The sequence below is a fragment of the Ranitomeya variabilis genome, chromosome 6, assembly GCF_051348905.1.
Source record: "Ranitomeya variabilis isolate aRanVar5 chromosome 6, aRanVar5.hap1, whole genome shotgun sequence".
NCBI lineage: Eukaryota > Metazoa > Chordata > Amphibia > Anura > Dendrobatidae > Ranitomeya > Ranitomeya variabilis.
Window position 1 is genome coordinate 428,624,642 of NC_135237.1, and position 15,450 is coordinate 428,640,091.

Genomic DNA, 15,450 nt, shown 5'->3' on the forward strand with positions numbered 1-15,450 from the left:
TTTTACCTGCATAAAATCCTGACCAAATCCTGATGCAATCCTGAACGTGGACACATACCCTAAAGCTTGTGCACATCCACTTTTCGCTGCATGGTAATCATTGGTATTATCGTACACACTGGACACATTATCAATAAGGTCTAATAGGTTGTTGGGAATCAAGAGATAGACCCCAGTAGTAAGTGATTTACTGCAAATGGGGCTGTCCTCTTGCTGTCCCTCAGGGCCAGGCTCAGAGTGCTCCACAGGGGAAATCCCTGGGGAGCCGTTGGCTCCCCAATCTGACACTGCACAGGAACCATTTTTTGGGGAGGACCTGGATCCACCAGAGGATCACCTGGTACTCTAGTGGGCCGCATAGACACTGTACAAAGGTATATTCCTAGCTTCATGAAATACTAATTGCGTATTCTTTGTTATCCAATTCCTGGCAGGATGGCACCTCTGCTCTGTTTAAAGCGGCAGCTAAAGGATTCAATGATGTAATCGAAGAGCTACTCAAGTTTTCTCCCACACTTGGGGTCTTAAAGGTAAAAATCCACATAATTATGGGATATCACTGCACAAAGCATAGAGATTGGTGCTCTGAAATAATAATGTCAGGAATGTGATACTTATGATTTTTTCTAAAGCTAGAAATATGAAAATTAGCCCAGTTGTAATGCCAAGCACGCTCCCACAATCTATAAAAAGGTAGTGATACTGGAATCATGGAGGTGAAGCAGATTATTCCGGTCCACAATTTGCCAATTGTTACTTTAAAATGAAATGGAATCTGTCAGTAGGATCACCCCTCCTGAACTGTCTATATGGGCATGTATAGAATAGAATAGATACCTTGATATCAGCAATAAAATATTTTATTCTAGAATTAACGAGATTTCTCTCAATATGTAAATGAGTTGTTAAGATCTATGGGCCGGACATAGATCTCCCCAAGAGTCTGTATCCAGAGATGAATGAAGGGGAGTGTTGCCAATGTGAGACATGTAGATTAGGAGATCAGAGAGCGGCCATCACACTGGTAACTCCCACTTCATGTAAGATAATCTCTGGAGGCAGAGTCAGTGTGGCCCGTAGATCTGAACAGCTCATTACGTGTAAGAAAAACATGGATTTGACTGGAATAAGACATCAGATCACAGATATCAAGGTAATATTTAATTCAGCTTCCTATGATCTACATGTCCATATGGTTGGCAAAGAAGGGTTGATTCTAGAGACAGATTCATTTTAAGGCGACTGCAGATGAGCATATGAAAAATCATCCAAGATTCATCCAGAAAAAATGATTCTTTAAAAAATTTTCATTTTGTGTCTGTTTTTAAAGTCCATGTGATATCTATGTGAGAGCCATTTTCACACCACTACATTAAAAAATGTACATGATCAAATACAGTCTCCTAAGGTTATAAAAGAAATGAAATCGAATGCCGCACGGATGGTCCATGTGGGATCCATTTTTTTTTATGCACTCATAGACTTAAATGTTCAACCTATAATGAGAATAATTAAAATCAGGGCGCTCCATAGTGTAGAAATCCTCAATAGGCCGGGGTCACACTTGCGAGTGCAATGCGAGAAACTCGCGCGAGTCTCCTGACTCAATAGCCGGCACTGTCGCTGGCACTCAGGACCGGAGTGTTCAGCTGCATAGAAATACATGCAGCTGCACGCTCTGGTCCTGAGTGCCGGCGGCAGTGTCGGGTATTGATGCAAGAGACTGACGCAAGTTTCTCGCATTGCACTCGCAATTGTGACCCCGGCCATAAACTGGAGATGATGAGGGCTGACAGAAAGGTCATATGGTAGTGCGCTCACCTTGGACGGATGTGTAAATACCAGGCACAACCCTCTTTCAAATCCAGAGATTGAAGAATCAGATGCAGCTTGTCCAAAGTGATGGTCCAGTCCAGGAATCACCATGTATCAGAAAAAAATGTTTAAAAAATTGAGATAAAAAAGGGGGTGATAAAAGTGCCGCTGAGTGGGACAGGTAGGTAATGTTGCTATTATCACTCCCTTTTTTATCTAAATTAAAAAAAAAAATTCTTATAAACTTGAATGGGTGAGTCTCATCCGAGACTCAAAAGAAAGTAGTGCATGCTGCAATTCTTTTTTCACAGTCCGATTGAGAAAAAAAAAAATCATTCTTCTGAACAGCCCTTTGAATATAGTAACTTGGAGCAGTGTGCTGTCCGTGTGCTATCCGATTCAATATCGGACTGCACAAATCCGATTTCCTGCCCTTAAACAGAACTTTAATTTTAGTAATGCATGCTCAGATAGATGGCTGTCAGATATATCTGTCAAGGTTCAACTCTAGTGGAAACAGTTCAGACAAGAAAAAACTCAGTACTTTATGCCACATGTTACAGCTGTAGTTATTATTTATTGTAAATTAATTTTTTGACTTGGCAGGAAGAACTAGTATTAAATTGATTTACTACTTATGTGATTTTAAAATCTTATCTTCCCCAGAATGGATCCACAGCTCTTCATGCTGCAGTTCTAGGTGGGAACCTGAAATCAATTTCTCTTCTTTTAGAAGCTGGAGCCAACCCTGCAATTAGAAATAAAGTGAGTAAATATTAACATTGATTTAAACACATTACTTATTACTGATTTATGACACTTAGCACTCTACTGATCAGCCGGTTTGTAAAAGACAAAGGGAAAAGACAAAAGATTAGTCAGGTAATAGTCCAAGGTTAGAGTGTCAAGAAGGGAGCAGACCAAGACAAAGGGGTAAGTCAAATGAATGGTCAAAAAGATAAATCCATGAATGGCAACGGAGATCAGAATACAACTCAGAGTACATGTAGACCGTGTACCGGGTGGGCTCTCCAAGATACAGCAAAACCATGTACAAGGAAAATGGCCACACACAAAGCTTGCCAAAGGAACTTTTTACTAACAAATTTGGATAAATGCTTTTCCAATAATAATAGAAAGATCCCAAATAGATTTACATACACCCAGTCAATACTGACTAGGACCACTGTGTTGCACAACTCAGTAGACTCAAGTGTAGTCACTACGTTGCTATAATTTCCCTAACAGAACCCTGCCCAGTATAGTGGCCGAGAAGTTTATCTAGGATACAGGAGTAATCAAATGGTTGTCAAGAATGACCTATTGGTGGTGCAACACAGCAGTTCACAAACTTAACAGAAAAACTCAAAATCTCTTTTTGCTCCTATCCCATAGGCAATCCACCTAAGAAGTGTTCGATATGGCGTTATGTACACTTTTCCACAGCTGTAGTCCCTTTCAGATATAGTTACCTCCGAGAGCTGAGTATGTTTGGCACTGAAACAATCTGATGCCTATAATTGCCTAAGTTTGGCACTAAACTAACTATGTTTGCTTGCACACTAGCCAACACTCCCACAATGATCACTGTGGTGGGGCCTGAACTTAGCATCTACCAACCTGGATCTGGTCTCTGTAATGATGCAAATTTACGTCCATCCGACAGCTGCATTGTCAAGAGAAAAGTAGTAGTTCACCCACCGATGCCTGATGCCATCGCTGACTTGCATAAGGGCCTTCAAGATGCGTCACTGGTGCCGCCTCCTGAGGCTTTTGTCCCCGCTTCTTACTGTAAATGTCTCTAAGACAAACTTCTCCATTCCTGGAGTAGCTAGATAGGGACAATGTCCTCTGTTACTGCAGTAGTTTTCTGTTTCACCAGGTCACATGCCCCCTAAGGATCACGTTGGATGAAGATCCACTGTAATGGGGTCTACCGTGTTAGAGTACCTCTTTCAGTACCACCCCGTGGGTCAGGAGGTCCACTCTGCTTTGGCTGGAGTCTGAATGAAGGACGCTGGCTGGAATTCCTTGGTACATGGGCGCATATAAAAGATCACTGCTTCTCCACGTATTTCCAGTGTGACAACACTTTACTCACAGGACACAGAATATATCACACAGATACAGAGGGCAGGCCAATTGAAAAGCGGCAGGCCAGACATACATTACAATAGCCGCAGGTGGCCGGAGCCTGCCGATATTTACTGTGGGAATTACAAAGGTGGGGGAGGTCAGAAAGGGGATATCTTGTCCCCTCTGCCCAGGGGCGCAGCCTGTGGGCTGATGCATTAGGGACATACATCTCACATGGAACCTATTATACATACATATAACTGCACAACATATTCTGGGTACTGAGGGGTTCCGTAACACGCCTCCCCTTTTCAGCGATGTCATCCAGGTAGGCACAAGCATAGTCCTGGAGACCATCCAGAAGCCGGTCAGCCAGCCTCTGGAAGGTTGCCAGGGCATTCTTCATCCCGAATGGCATAACTCGAAACTGGAATAAGCCGAACGGGGTGACAAATGAGGACTTGGGAATAGCATCAGGACTAAGGGGAATCTGCCAGTAGCCTTTGCATAGATCGATGGTGGTCAAATACTTTGCCCCCGCCAGCCGGTCTAACAACTCATCCACACGCGGCATGGGATACGCATGCGTCACCGTTTTCTCATTGAGCTTACGATAGTCTACACAAAACCGTGTACTCCCATCCTTCTTGGGCACTAACACTACGGGGGATGCCCAGGGACTATCTGACTCTGCAATGACCCCTAAACACAACATCTCTTGTATCTCTTGTCGCATCCCTTCTCGTACAGACTCAGGGACGTTGAAGGGGGGTTGTCGCAGGGGGGTCTGATTCTGGGTCTCAACCTTGTGTTGTGCCAGGCGAGTGTACCCTGGTCTCCCCGAAAACATCCTCTGTCGCTGCCTCAACAACGCCTCCGCCTGCTGTCTCTCCCGGGGATGTAGGTCTTCACCCAAGTGTACCTGGTCCCATGTTTTAGACTGAGTCATTTCCCCTAAGACATCAGGCAAGGGAAGTCCGGCTAAATCCTCTGCTTCAGGAGCACAGATGGCCACTACCTCTTCAGGGCGCTCCCGGTAGGGCTTCAGCATATTCACGTGGAACATGCGGATAACCCTGGGGTTGTCACAATTGGCGACATTATAGGTGGTGTCGGCTATTTTCCCCACTACCTGGTAGGGCCCCTGCCATGCAGCTTGGAACTTGTTCTGTTCAGTGGGCTCTAACACCAGGACCTTCTGTCCTACTTCCAAGGTGCGTTCTCTGGCCCTCCGATCGTACCATACGCGCTGGCGCCGCTGGGCCACCTGCATGTTCCCATGTACAGCCTGGGTCAGCTCCTGTAGGCAGTCCCAGAATTCCAGCACATAGGGTACACATAGGTACCCCTTCTATGATGCCCTCCCCTTCCCAGTGTTCTAGCACTAAGTCTAGGGGTCCCCTTACCCGCCTCCCGTATACCAGTTCGAACGGGGAGAACCCGTGGATTCTTGGGGCACCTCCCGATAGGCAAACAGGAGGTGTGGCAAGAATTTCTCCCAGTCCCTGTAGGTCCTGGTAAAAGTCCCAATGAGTGGTTTTAACGTCCCGTTAAAGCATTCACACAACCCATTGGTTTGTGGGTGGTACGGGGCGCTTCTAATGGACTTTACGCCGCACAGCTTCCACAGTTGGTTGGTCACCTCTGCTGTAAACTGGGTACCCTGGTCTGAGATAATCTCCCGGGGAAATCCAACCCGTGAGAAAACCTGGAGCAGGGCAGCCGCCACCATCTCTGCCAGTATGTTAGGTAACGCAACCGCCTCTGGATACCGTGTGGCATAATCTACCACTGTCAATATATACCTTTTCCCTGACGGACTGGGTTTGGCTAACGGCCCTATTAGATCCACCGCTACTCGGCTAAATGGTTCCTCCACAATGGGGAGGGGACGCAATTTGGCCTTGCATCGATCTCCCCTCTTGCCAATGTGCTGGCAACTGTCACAGGTCTGGCCGTACTGACGAACATCATAGGTTACCCCCAGCCAAAAGAAGTTTTGTGTCAGACGATGCCTGGTGCGACTGATGCTGAAGTGCCCGGCCAAGGGTATGTCATGAGAGATAATTATTTGTTTGAATATCACATTACTTTCTGTGGGCGACAAAACTTTTGTCTTTTTGATTTTCTTAACCTAAACCACATTTTGGAGGGTTTCAGCTTTCAAAAGAATAATTTATACAACCAATGGATGAATTTAACGTCAGGTTATAAGCTTTTATTTACATAACATGGATAACCGACATAACTTCTGTCAGGGAGTGTATATAGTAGGAGAAATCAGACCCTGTGGTCTTCTGGTTCCCCTTTGTCACAGTAAACCCGTAAAAAAATACAGTTTAAATCAGCAGAACAGAGTCCATTTACCATGACATATGTTTCTGTCAACTATGATCTGTTTTTGTCTTTCCTTAGGGTACCGTCACACAGTACCATTTACATCGCTACGACGGCACGATTCGTGACGTCGCAGCGTCGTATGATTATCGCTCCAGCGTCGTAGACTGCGGTCACACGTTGCAATCACGGCGCTGGAGCGATGCCGAAGTCCCCAGGTAACCAGGGTAAACATCGGGTTACTAAGCGCAGGGCCGCGCTTAGTAACCCGATGTTTACCGTGGTTACCAGCGTAAAAGTAAAAAAAAACAAACAGTACATACTCACCATCTGATGTCCGTCAGGTCCCTTGCCGTCTGCTTCCTGCTCTGACTGAGATCCGGCCGTACAGTGAGAGCAGAGCGCAGCGGCGACGTCACCGCTGTGATCTGCTCTCACTTTCCGGCCGGCAGACAGTCAGAGCGGAAAGCAGACTGCAAGGGACCTGACGGACATCAGATGGTGTGTATGTACTGTTTTTTTTTTTTTACTTTTACGCTGGTAACCACGGTAAACATCGGGTTACTAAGCGCGGCCCTGCGCTTAGTAACCCGATGTTTACCCTGGTTACCAGCGAACGCATCGCTGGATCGCTGTCACACACAACGATCCAGCGATGACAGCGGGAGATCCAGCGACGAAAGAAAGTTTCAAACGATGTGCTACGACGTACGATTCTCAGCTGGGTGCCTGATCGCAGTAGCGTGTCAGACACTGCGATATCGTATGTATATCGCTACAACATCACGAATCGTGCCGTCGTAGCGATAAAAATGCCACTGTGTGACGGTACCCTTACAGAATTGAGTATATCTTAAATCTCTCTGGTACATAATCTCCAAATGAGAGTCTATATATGGATCTAAAGCAGGGGTGTGAAACTCAAATACACAGAGGGCCAAAATTAAAAACTTGGACAAAGTCGTGGGCTGACCTTGATATTTATTAAAACAATGCCTGCAATTGAAGACGTTTTCCTTATCAACAAATATAAGTATTGGTATGTTGTGAAGGGGACAAAGGTGTTGTCTGGTCTAAAATGACTTGTCATTTTAAACCGGATAACTCCTTTAATGAATCTCAAGAAAGCTATGGCACTGCAGTGTAGCTGAAATGGTGCTTCCCAGATCTGACATTGGGGAATTGACATTACCCCTTCAGGAACAATAATAAGTAAGAGAATTGGGAGCATGTATAGATGGAAAATATGGTGTTTAAAGTAAGGGCAATGCAGTGCAAAATGCAATGCCCCAAGAATTAATAGGACCTACATAAGGTAGAATAGTAAGAAAATATGAAATAAATAGCATTAAAAATAAGAAATTTTAATTAGTATGGTTAAAATGAATAAGAACATATCATATTTTGCACTGCATTGCCCTTACTTTAAACACCGTATTTTCCATCTATACATGCTCCCAATTCTCTTACTTATTATTGGTCCATGTGCCGCAAAATTAGCCTGTTCACAGGTGCACTGATCACTCTACATTCAATTCCCCAATCAGTACTCCCACCAATCAGGCACACAGGTAGCCTTCCTTTGAAGGGGGCCGGGGCGGCCAACCGCTATATAAGGGGAGGGTTACATGGGGTACTCCAGCCCTGACGAAGAAGGATCGCATCCTTCGAAACGCGTTGGATTGGACAAGCCCTATACGCACCCGCCCACTAGCCGTGTGACGTCACACCCCGCCACGCCCCCCTCACACTCCGCCACTGCTTCGGCGTTGCTTCCGGCCGGGGCACGCTTGAAGTTGGCGGTATCTACCTGTCCCCGGCATCCGATTGCCTGAGCTGCTGTGTGGGGAGTTGAGCGCTTCCGCCATCCCCCGGGCTCTTTCTTCTGCAGCACGGAGCCGGTCACATCATTTCGGCAGGACCCACGCATCTGCACCTGGAGACTACGTTCACTGCAGCATTCAGTAAGTGCGCAATTACATTCTTTTAGGTTTCTAGTGGACATATTGCTCCCATATACATCTCTAGTGCTCAACTATAGTTGCACCTTACAGCGCAGGTGATTGATCTACTATCATTCCCATACACGGGGTGCTGCACAGACCCTGTCCATCACCAGCAGCTGTACTTGGTTCCTCTATCTTTCCTTCCGCCCCCCCCCCCACTTCTATCTTAGCAGAGCACCAGTGTATTTCAATTTGTTATACCTAAATACAATCATGTTTTTATTTCAATTCCTATGTCCAGAATGTGTTTGCAGCTAGGACTCGGTGACTTTGCCATGCCACCGAAAAACATAAAATGCAAAGATTATTGCTGAATAATGACAAAAAGTAAATATGATCGTGTTTAGTATTTAATAGCCTACTGCAGAATGCTACCAGCCTGAAGACCGGCTCCCTTTAAGGTCCTGAACTGTAAACTATCCTGTCTATGTCTGTTCACATGTATTTTACATCAGTAATGGTAGTGTTGTATATGTGTCTATTATACTTTTCTTCTGTTTGTTTCGCTCCTGATTTTGGTTTAGAAATACTGAGGTAAAATACTGACCAAATACTGAATGTGTGAACATAGCTTTATATTGGAATTCCCTAAGACCATGTTGACACATTCAGTTTTTGGTCAGTATTTTACATCAGTATTTGCAAATAAAAATCTGGAGTGGAACAATCAGATGAAAAGTATAAGGGTATGTGCCCACGATCAGGAATAGTAGTGTTTTGGACACAGCTTATTTTCACTGTGCCAAAACGCTGCGTTCTACATTACAAGCACAGTTGATGGGACTTAAATATGCTCCGTCCAAAATGCTACTAATCCTGATCTTGGGTACGTACCTTAATGGAAACACGTGCACCATTTCTGTATTTTTTACCCACTCCTAGTTTTGCCTTACAAATACTGAATCAATCTCCCTGCTCTGCCGCCCGGCCGCTATGCAGCCCCTGATCAGGCGGGGACCCGGTGCCAGCAGTGGCCCCACCTGTCATCGCAGGTTCAACAGTATCGGCATCTAGCTGATACAGCTGACCGCATTGATGAGAGAGGAAGCATAACGCTCCTTCTCCCATCATACCCCTGTCAGCGTCTGATGTCACCAACGCTGACACTGACAAGGGGGTTGCGATGACATCACTACTCGGCACCTGCGATTCTCAGACGTGCAGGTGCTCTAGAGCAGCGTAGGAACCAGGAGGAAGAGAGGTGAGTATTGGATTTATTTTTTTATGGGGCTGCATCATGTTATAGAGGCTGCCTATGGGGGTGCAATATACTATACAGGCTGCCATGGGGGGTGCAATATACTTTGCAGGCTGCCTATGGGGGGTGTATTATACAATACAGAGTCTTCCTATGTTGAATGTATTATACTATAGATTCTGCCTATGGGGGTGCATTATACTATACAGGCTGCCTATGGGGGTGTAATATACTATACATGCTGCCTATGGGGGTTCATTATACTATGTATACAGGCTGCCTATTGAGGTGCATTATACTATGCATAAAGGCTGCCTATGGAGGTGCATTATACTATGTATACAGGCTGCCTATGGGGGTGCATTATACTATACAGGCTGCCTATGGGAGTGCAATATACGATACATGCTGCCTATGGGGGTTCATTATACTATGTGTACAGGCTGCCTATGGAGGTGCATTATACTATGCATACAGGGTGCCTATGGGGGTGCATTATACTATGTATACAGGCTGCCTATGGGGATGCATTATACTATAGAGGCTGCCTATGGGGGTGCATTATACTATACAGGCTGCCTATGGGAGTGCAATATACTATACATGCTGCCTATGGGGGTTCATTATACTATGTATACAGGCTGCCTATGGGGGTGCATTATACTATGTATACAGGCTGCCTATGGGGATGCATTATACTATAGAGGCTGCCTATGGGGGTGCATTATACTATACAGGCTGCCTATGGGGGTGCAATATACTATACATGCTGCCTATGGGGGTTCATTATACTATGTATACAGGTTGCCTATGGAGGTCCATTATACTATGCATACAGGCTGCTTATGGGGGTGCATTATACTACCGTATGTATACAGGCTGCCTATGGAGATGCATTGTACTATACAGGCTGCCTATGGATGGGGTGCAATATACTATACAGGCTGCTTATGGGGGTGCAATATACTATACATGCTGCCTATGGGGGTTCATTATACTATGTATACAGGCTGCCTATGGGGGTGCATTATGCTATGTATACAGGTTGCCTATGGGGATGCATTATACTATACAGGCTTCCTATGGATGGGGTGCAATATACTATACATGCTGCCTATGGGGGTGCATTATACTATACAAGCTGCCTATGTGGATGCATTATACTATACAGTCCCTGACAGGAGTTATGTCGCTTATCCATGTTATGTAAATAAAAGCTTATAACCTGACGTTAAATTCATCCATTGGTTGTATAAATTATTCTTTTGAAAGCTGAAACCCTCCAACATGTGGTTTAGGTTAAGAAAATAAATTGGCATCAATACAGAAATATTGATCAGTTAATCCATGTCCATGTTCCAACAGAAAGATCGTCAGCGGTAAGTCATTATCTGTATCTGTGCTGTGATCTCTTATATGTTCTGTAGGACTGATATCTACCACTGACCATATGGCGGTAATATCAAAATTGGTCTTTTTATAGAGATTATTTTCAGCAACAGCGTGGTCATCTGCTGAGGTTCTCCTCCACTATTAGGGAGCGTCACCCAGTTGTAATCAAGGTTACCTGGTCAGGGGCCTATTCAGAAGCTTCGCCCCTCCAGACCAAAACCCTAGCTACGCCTCTGACTGATGTAAAATACTGACCAAATACTCATCAAGGGCACAAGGCATAAGAGAGTATTTAATCAAGAGTTTTTTGAGCCACGCAGCCATCCCAGGGACGTCTGTAGTTTGCTGTGAGACTTCAAGTGCAATAAAATGAATTTGAGTTTCCCATGTTAACCTGCTTACCTGATTTTTTTATTCCAATACATTGTAGGAGTGTAATGTACTGTAATTTATTTTTATTACAGGCCAATGAACAACCAGCAGATCTTACCAAAAATGAACGAATATTACGTCTACTAAACACAACAGAAGCAATCAAGAGTTGATGGCCTTAAGATGTATTACTTATTCTCTTTGGCTAATATAATATATACTGTATTTTGCCCTATTTTACTGCTGCAAGCCTAATACTCAGCTGGATCTTCACAGTGTGCTAATGTATAATACATAGAAAAATGTAGAAAAATAATGCTGATCTAGATTTGAAAATGGGATTTTAAAGAGCCCTATAAAACCTTTACCAGCTAAGTCTTAAGACCAGTTTATTGTAAGTACTGAGCCATCTACATGTGCCAGCAAGACCTAAAAATTACTCCTCTATGAAGTTTCTAGTTCACAACAACTTGTTACATGTTGAGCAGTATTCACTTATCACAATACTTTAATATTGACTTTAAAACAATGTTTATGTTGATATCAGACTTTTCACCTTACAGTGCTTTGGAAACAAACAACAAGCAAATATTCAACTTAGGGAAATTGTTGTGTATTTTCAGCAGAGTTCAGAAAAGACGGCAGTCTGTAGTTATAGCAGTGGGGAGGGCTACACAGACAATTTGTTGTTATATGGTGGTCCCACAAGAGTCTAAACTATGGATAATTCTTTCCTCAGCCTTGCTTGCTGCAGATTATTCCATTAGGAAATTGATCTGCGGTGCAGAGAAGTCCACGGCCATGTAAGTGCAGATTGCATAGTATAACTGCTATGATTGGAGGTAGGTTAGATGACTCAGACTGCTGTTATAGGAGGCTGGGCTGCACAACATTACTGTTATATGCTGGGGCACAGAAAAACAAAATATCTGTTAGTTTATTTTTATATTTAGCTCACCTTTATCCCTTCAGCCACCATTGTGGTATGTTATTATTCATATCCTGAATTTTTTGCCAGCTCTCCTTGTGTATCTTCAGATTATATTTCCCATCAAGTAGAGTTTAATCTATCCCACAGCTCACTCACTCCCATTCTCAGTGCCTGCTCAATCCGCTGCAGAGCACCAGCTAGAGACTTTTATACAGTCTCAAGAAGGAAAAATTGCTGCACAGTTTCTTCTTCCTTGAATTCCACCCACTTTGACTAGTACAAGGCCATTTCTGACATGCGGTGAGCTGACCTGAGGTATCTCTGGGGGGGTGTAAAATGCTGCTCCTCCTTACTCTGACTAGCAGAAAAAACACATTGCTCCTCAGTACTCAATTTGTTCTGCACATGCATTTTAAAGGCTGACGTACAGTACTAATAGAAGGGGATAAATAATAATTAGCAGGAACATTTACTTCTGACCCAATACCTGCTGAGTGGGGGCTTTTCTTTGTCTGCCCATCTTGCAGGAATTTCTCTCCATCATGCTCCCAGCTGTCACACCTCTCTGCTGAATGTTCTCCTTTTGCATTCCCTATGCTCAAGGCAGTAATCTCGGCTACTCATACTGTGTACTTCACTGTGCAGCCATGTCCTCCAGTAAGAGTCTAGTGGGTTGTTAATTGACATAGCTTGCGATAATACATTTTGTGCTGATAGATAAAGGGGTTGTCTGGTACAAATCGATAAGTCTGCTGTCACTCTGTGAGACTGCAGACTAATGAATCCGCCCCCAGCACACACACTGTTCACTGCGAGGAATCGTTGGTTTCAGAGCCAGGGCCGGCTGTTACATATGCCTTATTCGTATGCCCGGCCAGAGCCATACACTTGTATTGAGAGAGGCCTCACCCACTGGCTGAGAGTATACATAATGGCTATGTACCCTCCCGTCCTGGCTCAGAAACTGGTGAATCCTTGCTCCGCACAGTGCATGCGCTGGGGGAATTCATAAGTCTGCAGTCACACAAAGTGACTACAGACTTATCCATTTACACCAGGCAACCCCTTTAACCTGCTACAATATCTAAAGTCAGCAGGATGTCAAAACGCAGGAAGGCTTGAACCACATACAGGTGAAACCACAAGTTTACATACACTGTATAAACACACATATGCATGTTTTTCTCAATATCTGACATGAAATCAGAATAAACCTTTCCCGCTTTAATTAGGATTACCGTCAATTAGGATTACCATAATTACTAATATTTGTTAAGTGCCAGAATAATGAGAGAGAGAGAATGTTTTAAGGCTTTTTTATTAGTTACTACAAAGTCACAAATTCACATACATTAACCCCTTCACCCCCAAGGGTGGTTTGCACGTTAATGACCAGGCCAATTTTTACAATTCTGACCACTGTCCTTTTATGAGGTTATAACTCTGGAACGCTTCAACGGATCCTGGTGATTCTGACACTGTTTTCTCGTGACATATTGTACTTCATGATAGTGGTAAAATTTCTTCGATATTACCTGCGTTTATTTGTGAAAAAAAAACGGAAGTTTGGTGAAAATTTAGAAAATTTCGCAATTTTCCAACTTTGAATTTCTATGCAATTAAATCACAGTGATATGTCACACAAAATACTTAATAAGTAACATTTCCCACATGTCTACTTTATATCAGCACAATTTTGGAAACAAAATTTTTTTTTGTTAGGGAGTTATAAAGGTTAAAAGTTGACCAGCAATTTCTAATTTTTACAACACCATTTTTTTTTAGGGACCACATCTCATTTGAAGTCATTTTGAGGGGTCTATATGATAGAAAATACCCAAGTGTGACACAATTCTAAAAACTGCACCCCTCAAGGTGCTCAAAACCACATTCAAGAAGTTTATTAACCCATCAGGTGTTTCACAGGAATTTTTGGAATGTTAAATAAAAATGAACATTTAACTTTTTTTCACACAAAATTTACTTCAGCTCCAATTTGTTTTATTTTACCAAGGGTAACAGGAGAAAATGGACCCCAAAAGATGTTGCACAATTGGGCCTGAGTACGGCGATACCCCACATGTGCGGGTAAACGACTGTTTGGGCGCATGGGAGAGCTCGGAAGGGAAGGAGCGCCGTTTGACTTTTCACTGCAAAATTGACAGGAATTGAGATGGGATGCCATGTTGCGTTTGGAGAGCCACGGATGTGCCTAAACATTGAAACCCCCCACAAGTGACACCATTTTGGAAAGTAGACCCCCTAAGGAACTTATCTAGAGGTGTGGTGAGCACTTTGACCAACCAAGTGCTTCACAGAAGTTTATAATGCGGAGCCGTAAAAATAAAACAACATTTTTTTCCCACAAAAATTATTTTTTAGCCCCCAGTTTTGTATTTTCCCGAGGGTAACAGGAGAAATTGGACCCCAAAAGTTGTTGTCCAATTTGTCCTGAGTACGCTGATACCCCATATGTGGGGGGAACCACTGTTTGGGCGCATGGGAGGGCTCGGAAGGGAAGGAGCGCCATTTGGAATGCAGACTTAGATGGAATGGTTTGCAGGCGTCACATTGCGTTTGCAGAGCCCCTAATGTACCTAAACAGTAGAAACCCCCCACAAGTGACACCATTTTGGAAAGTAGACCCCCTAAGGAACTCATCTAGATGTGTTGTGAGAGCTTAGAACCCCCAAGTGTTTCACTACAGTTTATAACGCAGAGCCGTGAAAATAAAATAAAAATTTTTTCCCCCCAAAATTATTTTTTAGCCCCCAGTTTTGTATTTTCCCAAGGGTAACAGGAGAAATTGGACCCCAAAAGTTGTTCTCCAATATGTTCCGAGTATGCTGATACCCCATATGTTGGGGTAAACCCCTGTTTGGGCGCACGTGAGAGCTCGGAAGGGAAGGAGCACTGTTTTACTTTTTCAACGCATAATTGGCTGGAATTGAGATCGGACGCCATGTCGCATTTGAAGAGCCCCTGATGTGCCTAAACAGTGGAAACCCCCCAATTATAACTGAGACCCTAATTCAAACACACCCCTAACCCTAATCCCAACGGTAACCCTAACCACACCTCTAACCCAGACACACCCCTAACCCTAATCCCAACCCTATTCCCAACCGTAAATGTAATCCAAACCCTAACCCTAACTTTAGCCCCAACCCTAACCCTAACTTTAGCCCCAACCCTAACTGTAGCCTTAACCCTAGCCCCAACCCTAGCCCCAACCCTAGCCCATATCCCTAACCCTAGCCCTAACCCTAGCCCTAACCCTAACCCTAGCCCTAACCCTAGCCCTAACCCTAACGGGAAAATGG

At 44.0% G+C, this 15,450-nt stretch overlaps 1 protein-coding gene across 3 annotated transcripts in view; it reads left to right on the top strand.

Annotated features, from left to right (window-relative positions):
• The window catches only part of ANKRD29 (ankyrin repeat domain 29), a 127,838-nt gene extending 116,269 nt beyond the window's left edge, over positions 1-11,569 (top strand). For 2 of the 3 annotated variants that reach the window (XM_077267705.1, XM_077267704.1), the window contains exons 7-9: positions 435-530; positions 2,482-2,580; positions 11,289-11,561. In XM_077267705.1, the coding sequence (XP_077123820.1) occupies positions 435-530; positions 2,482-2,580; positions 11,289-11,369 (276 nt within the window). In that variant the 3' untranslated portion in view covers positions 11,370-11,561. Of the gene's footprint in view, positions 1-434; positions 531-2,481; positions 2,581-11,288 lie in introns of all 3 variants that reach the window. The other variant, XM_077267703.1, reaches the window with a different exon arrangement.
• Positions 11,570-15,450: the final 3,881 nt, after the last annotated feature.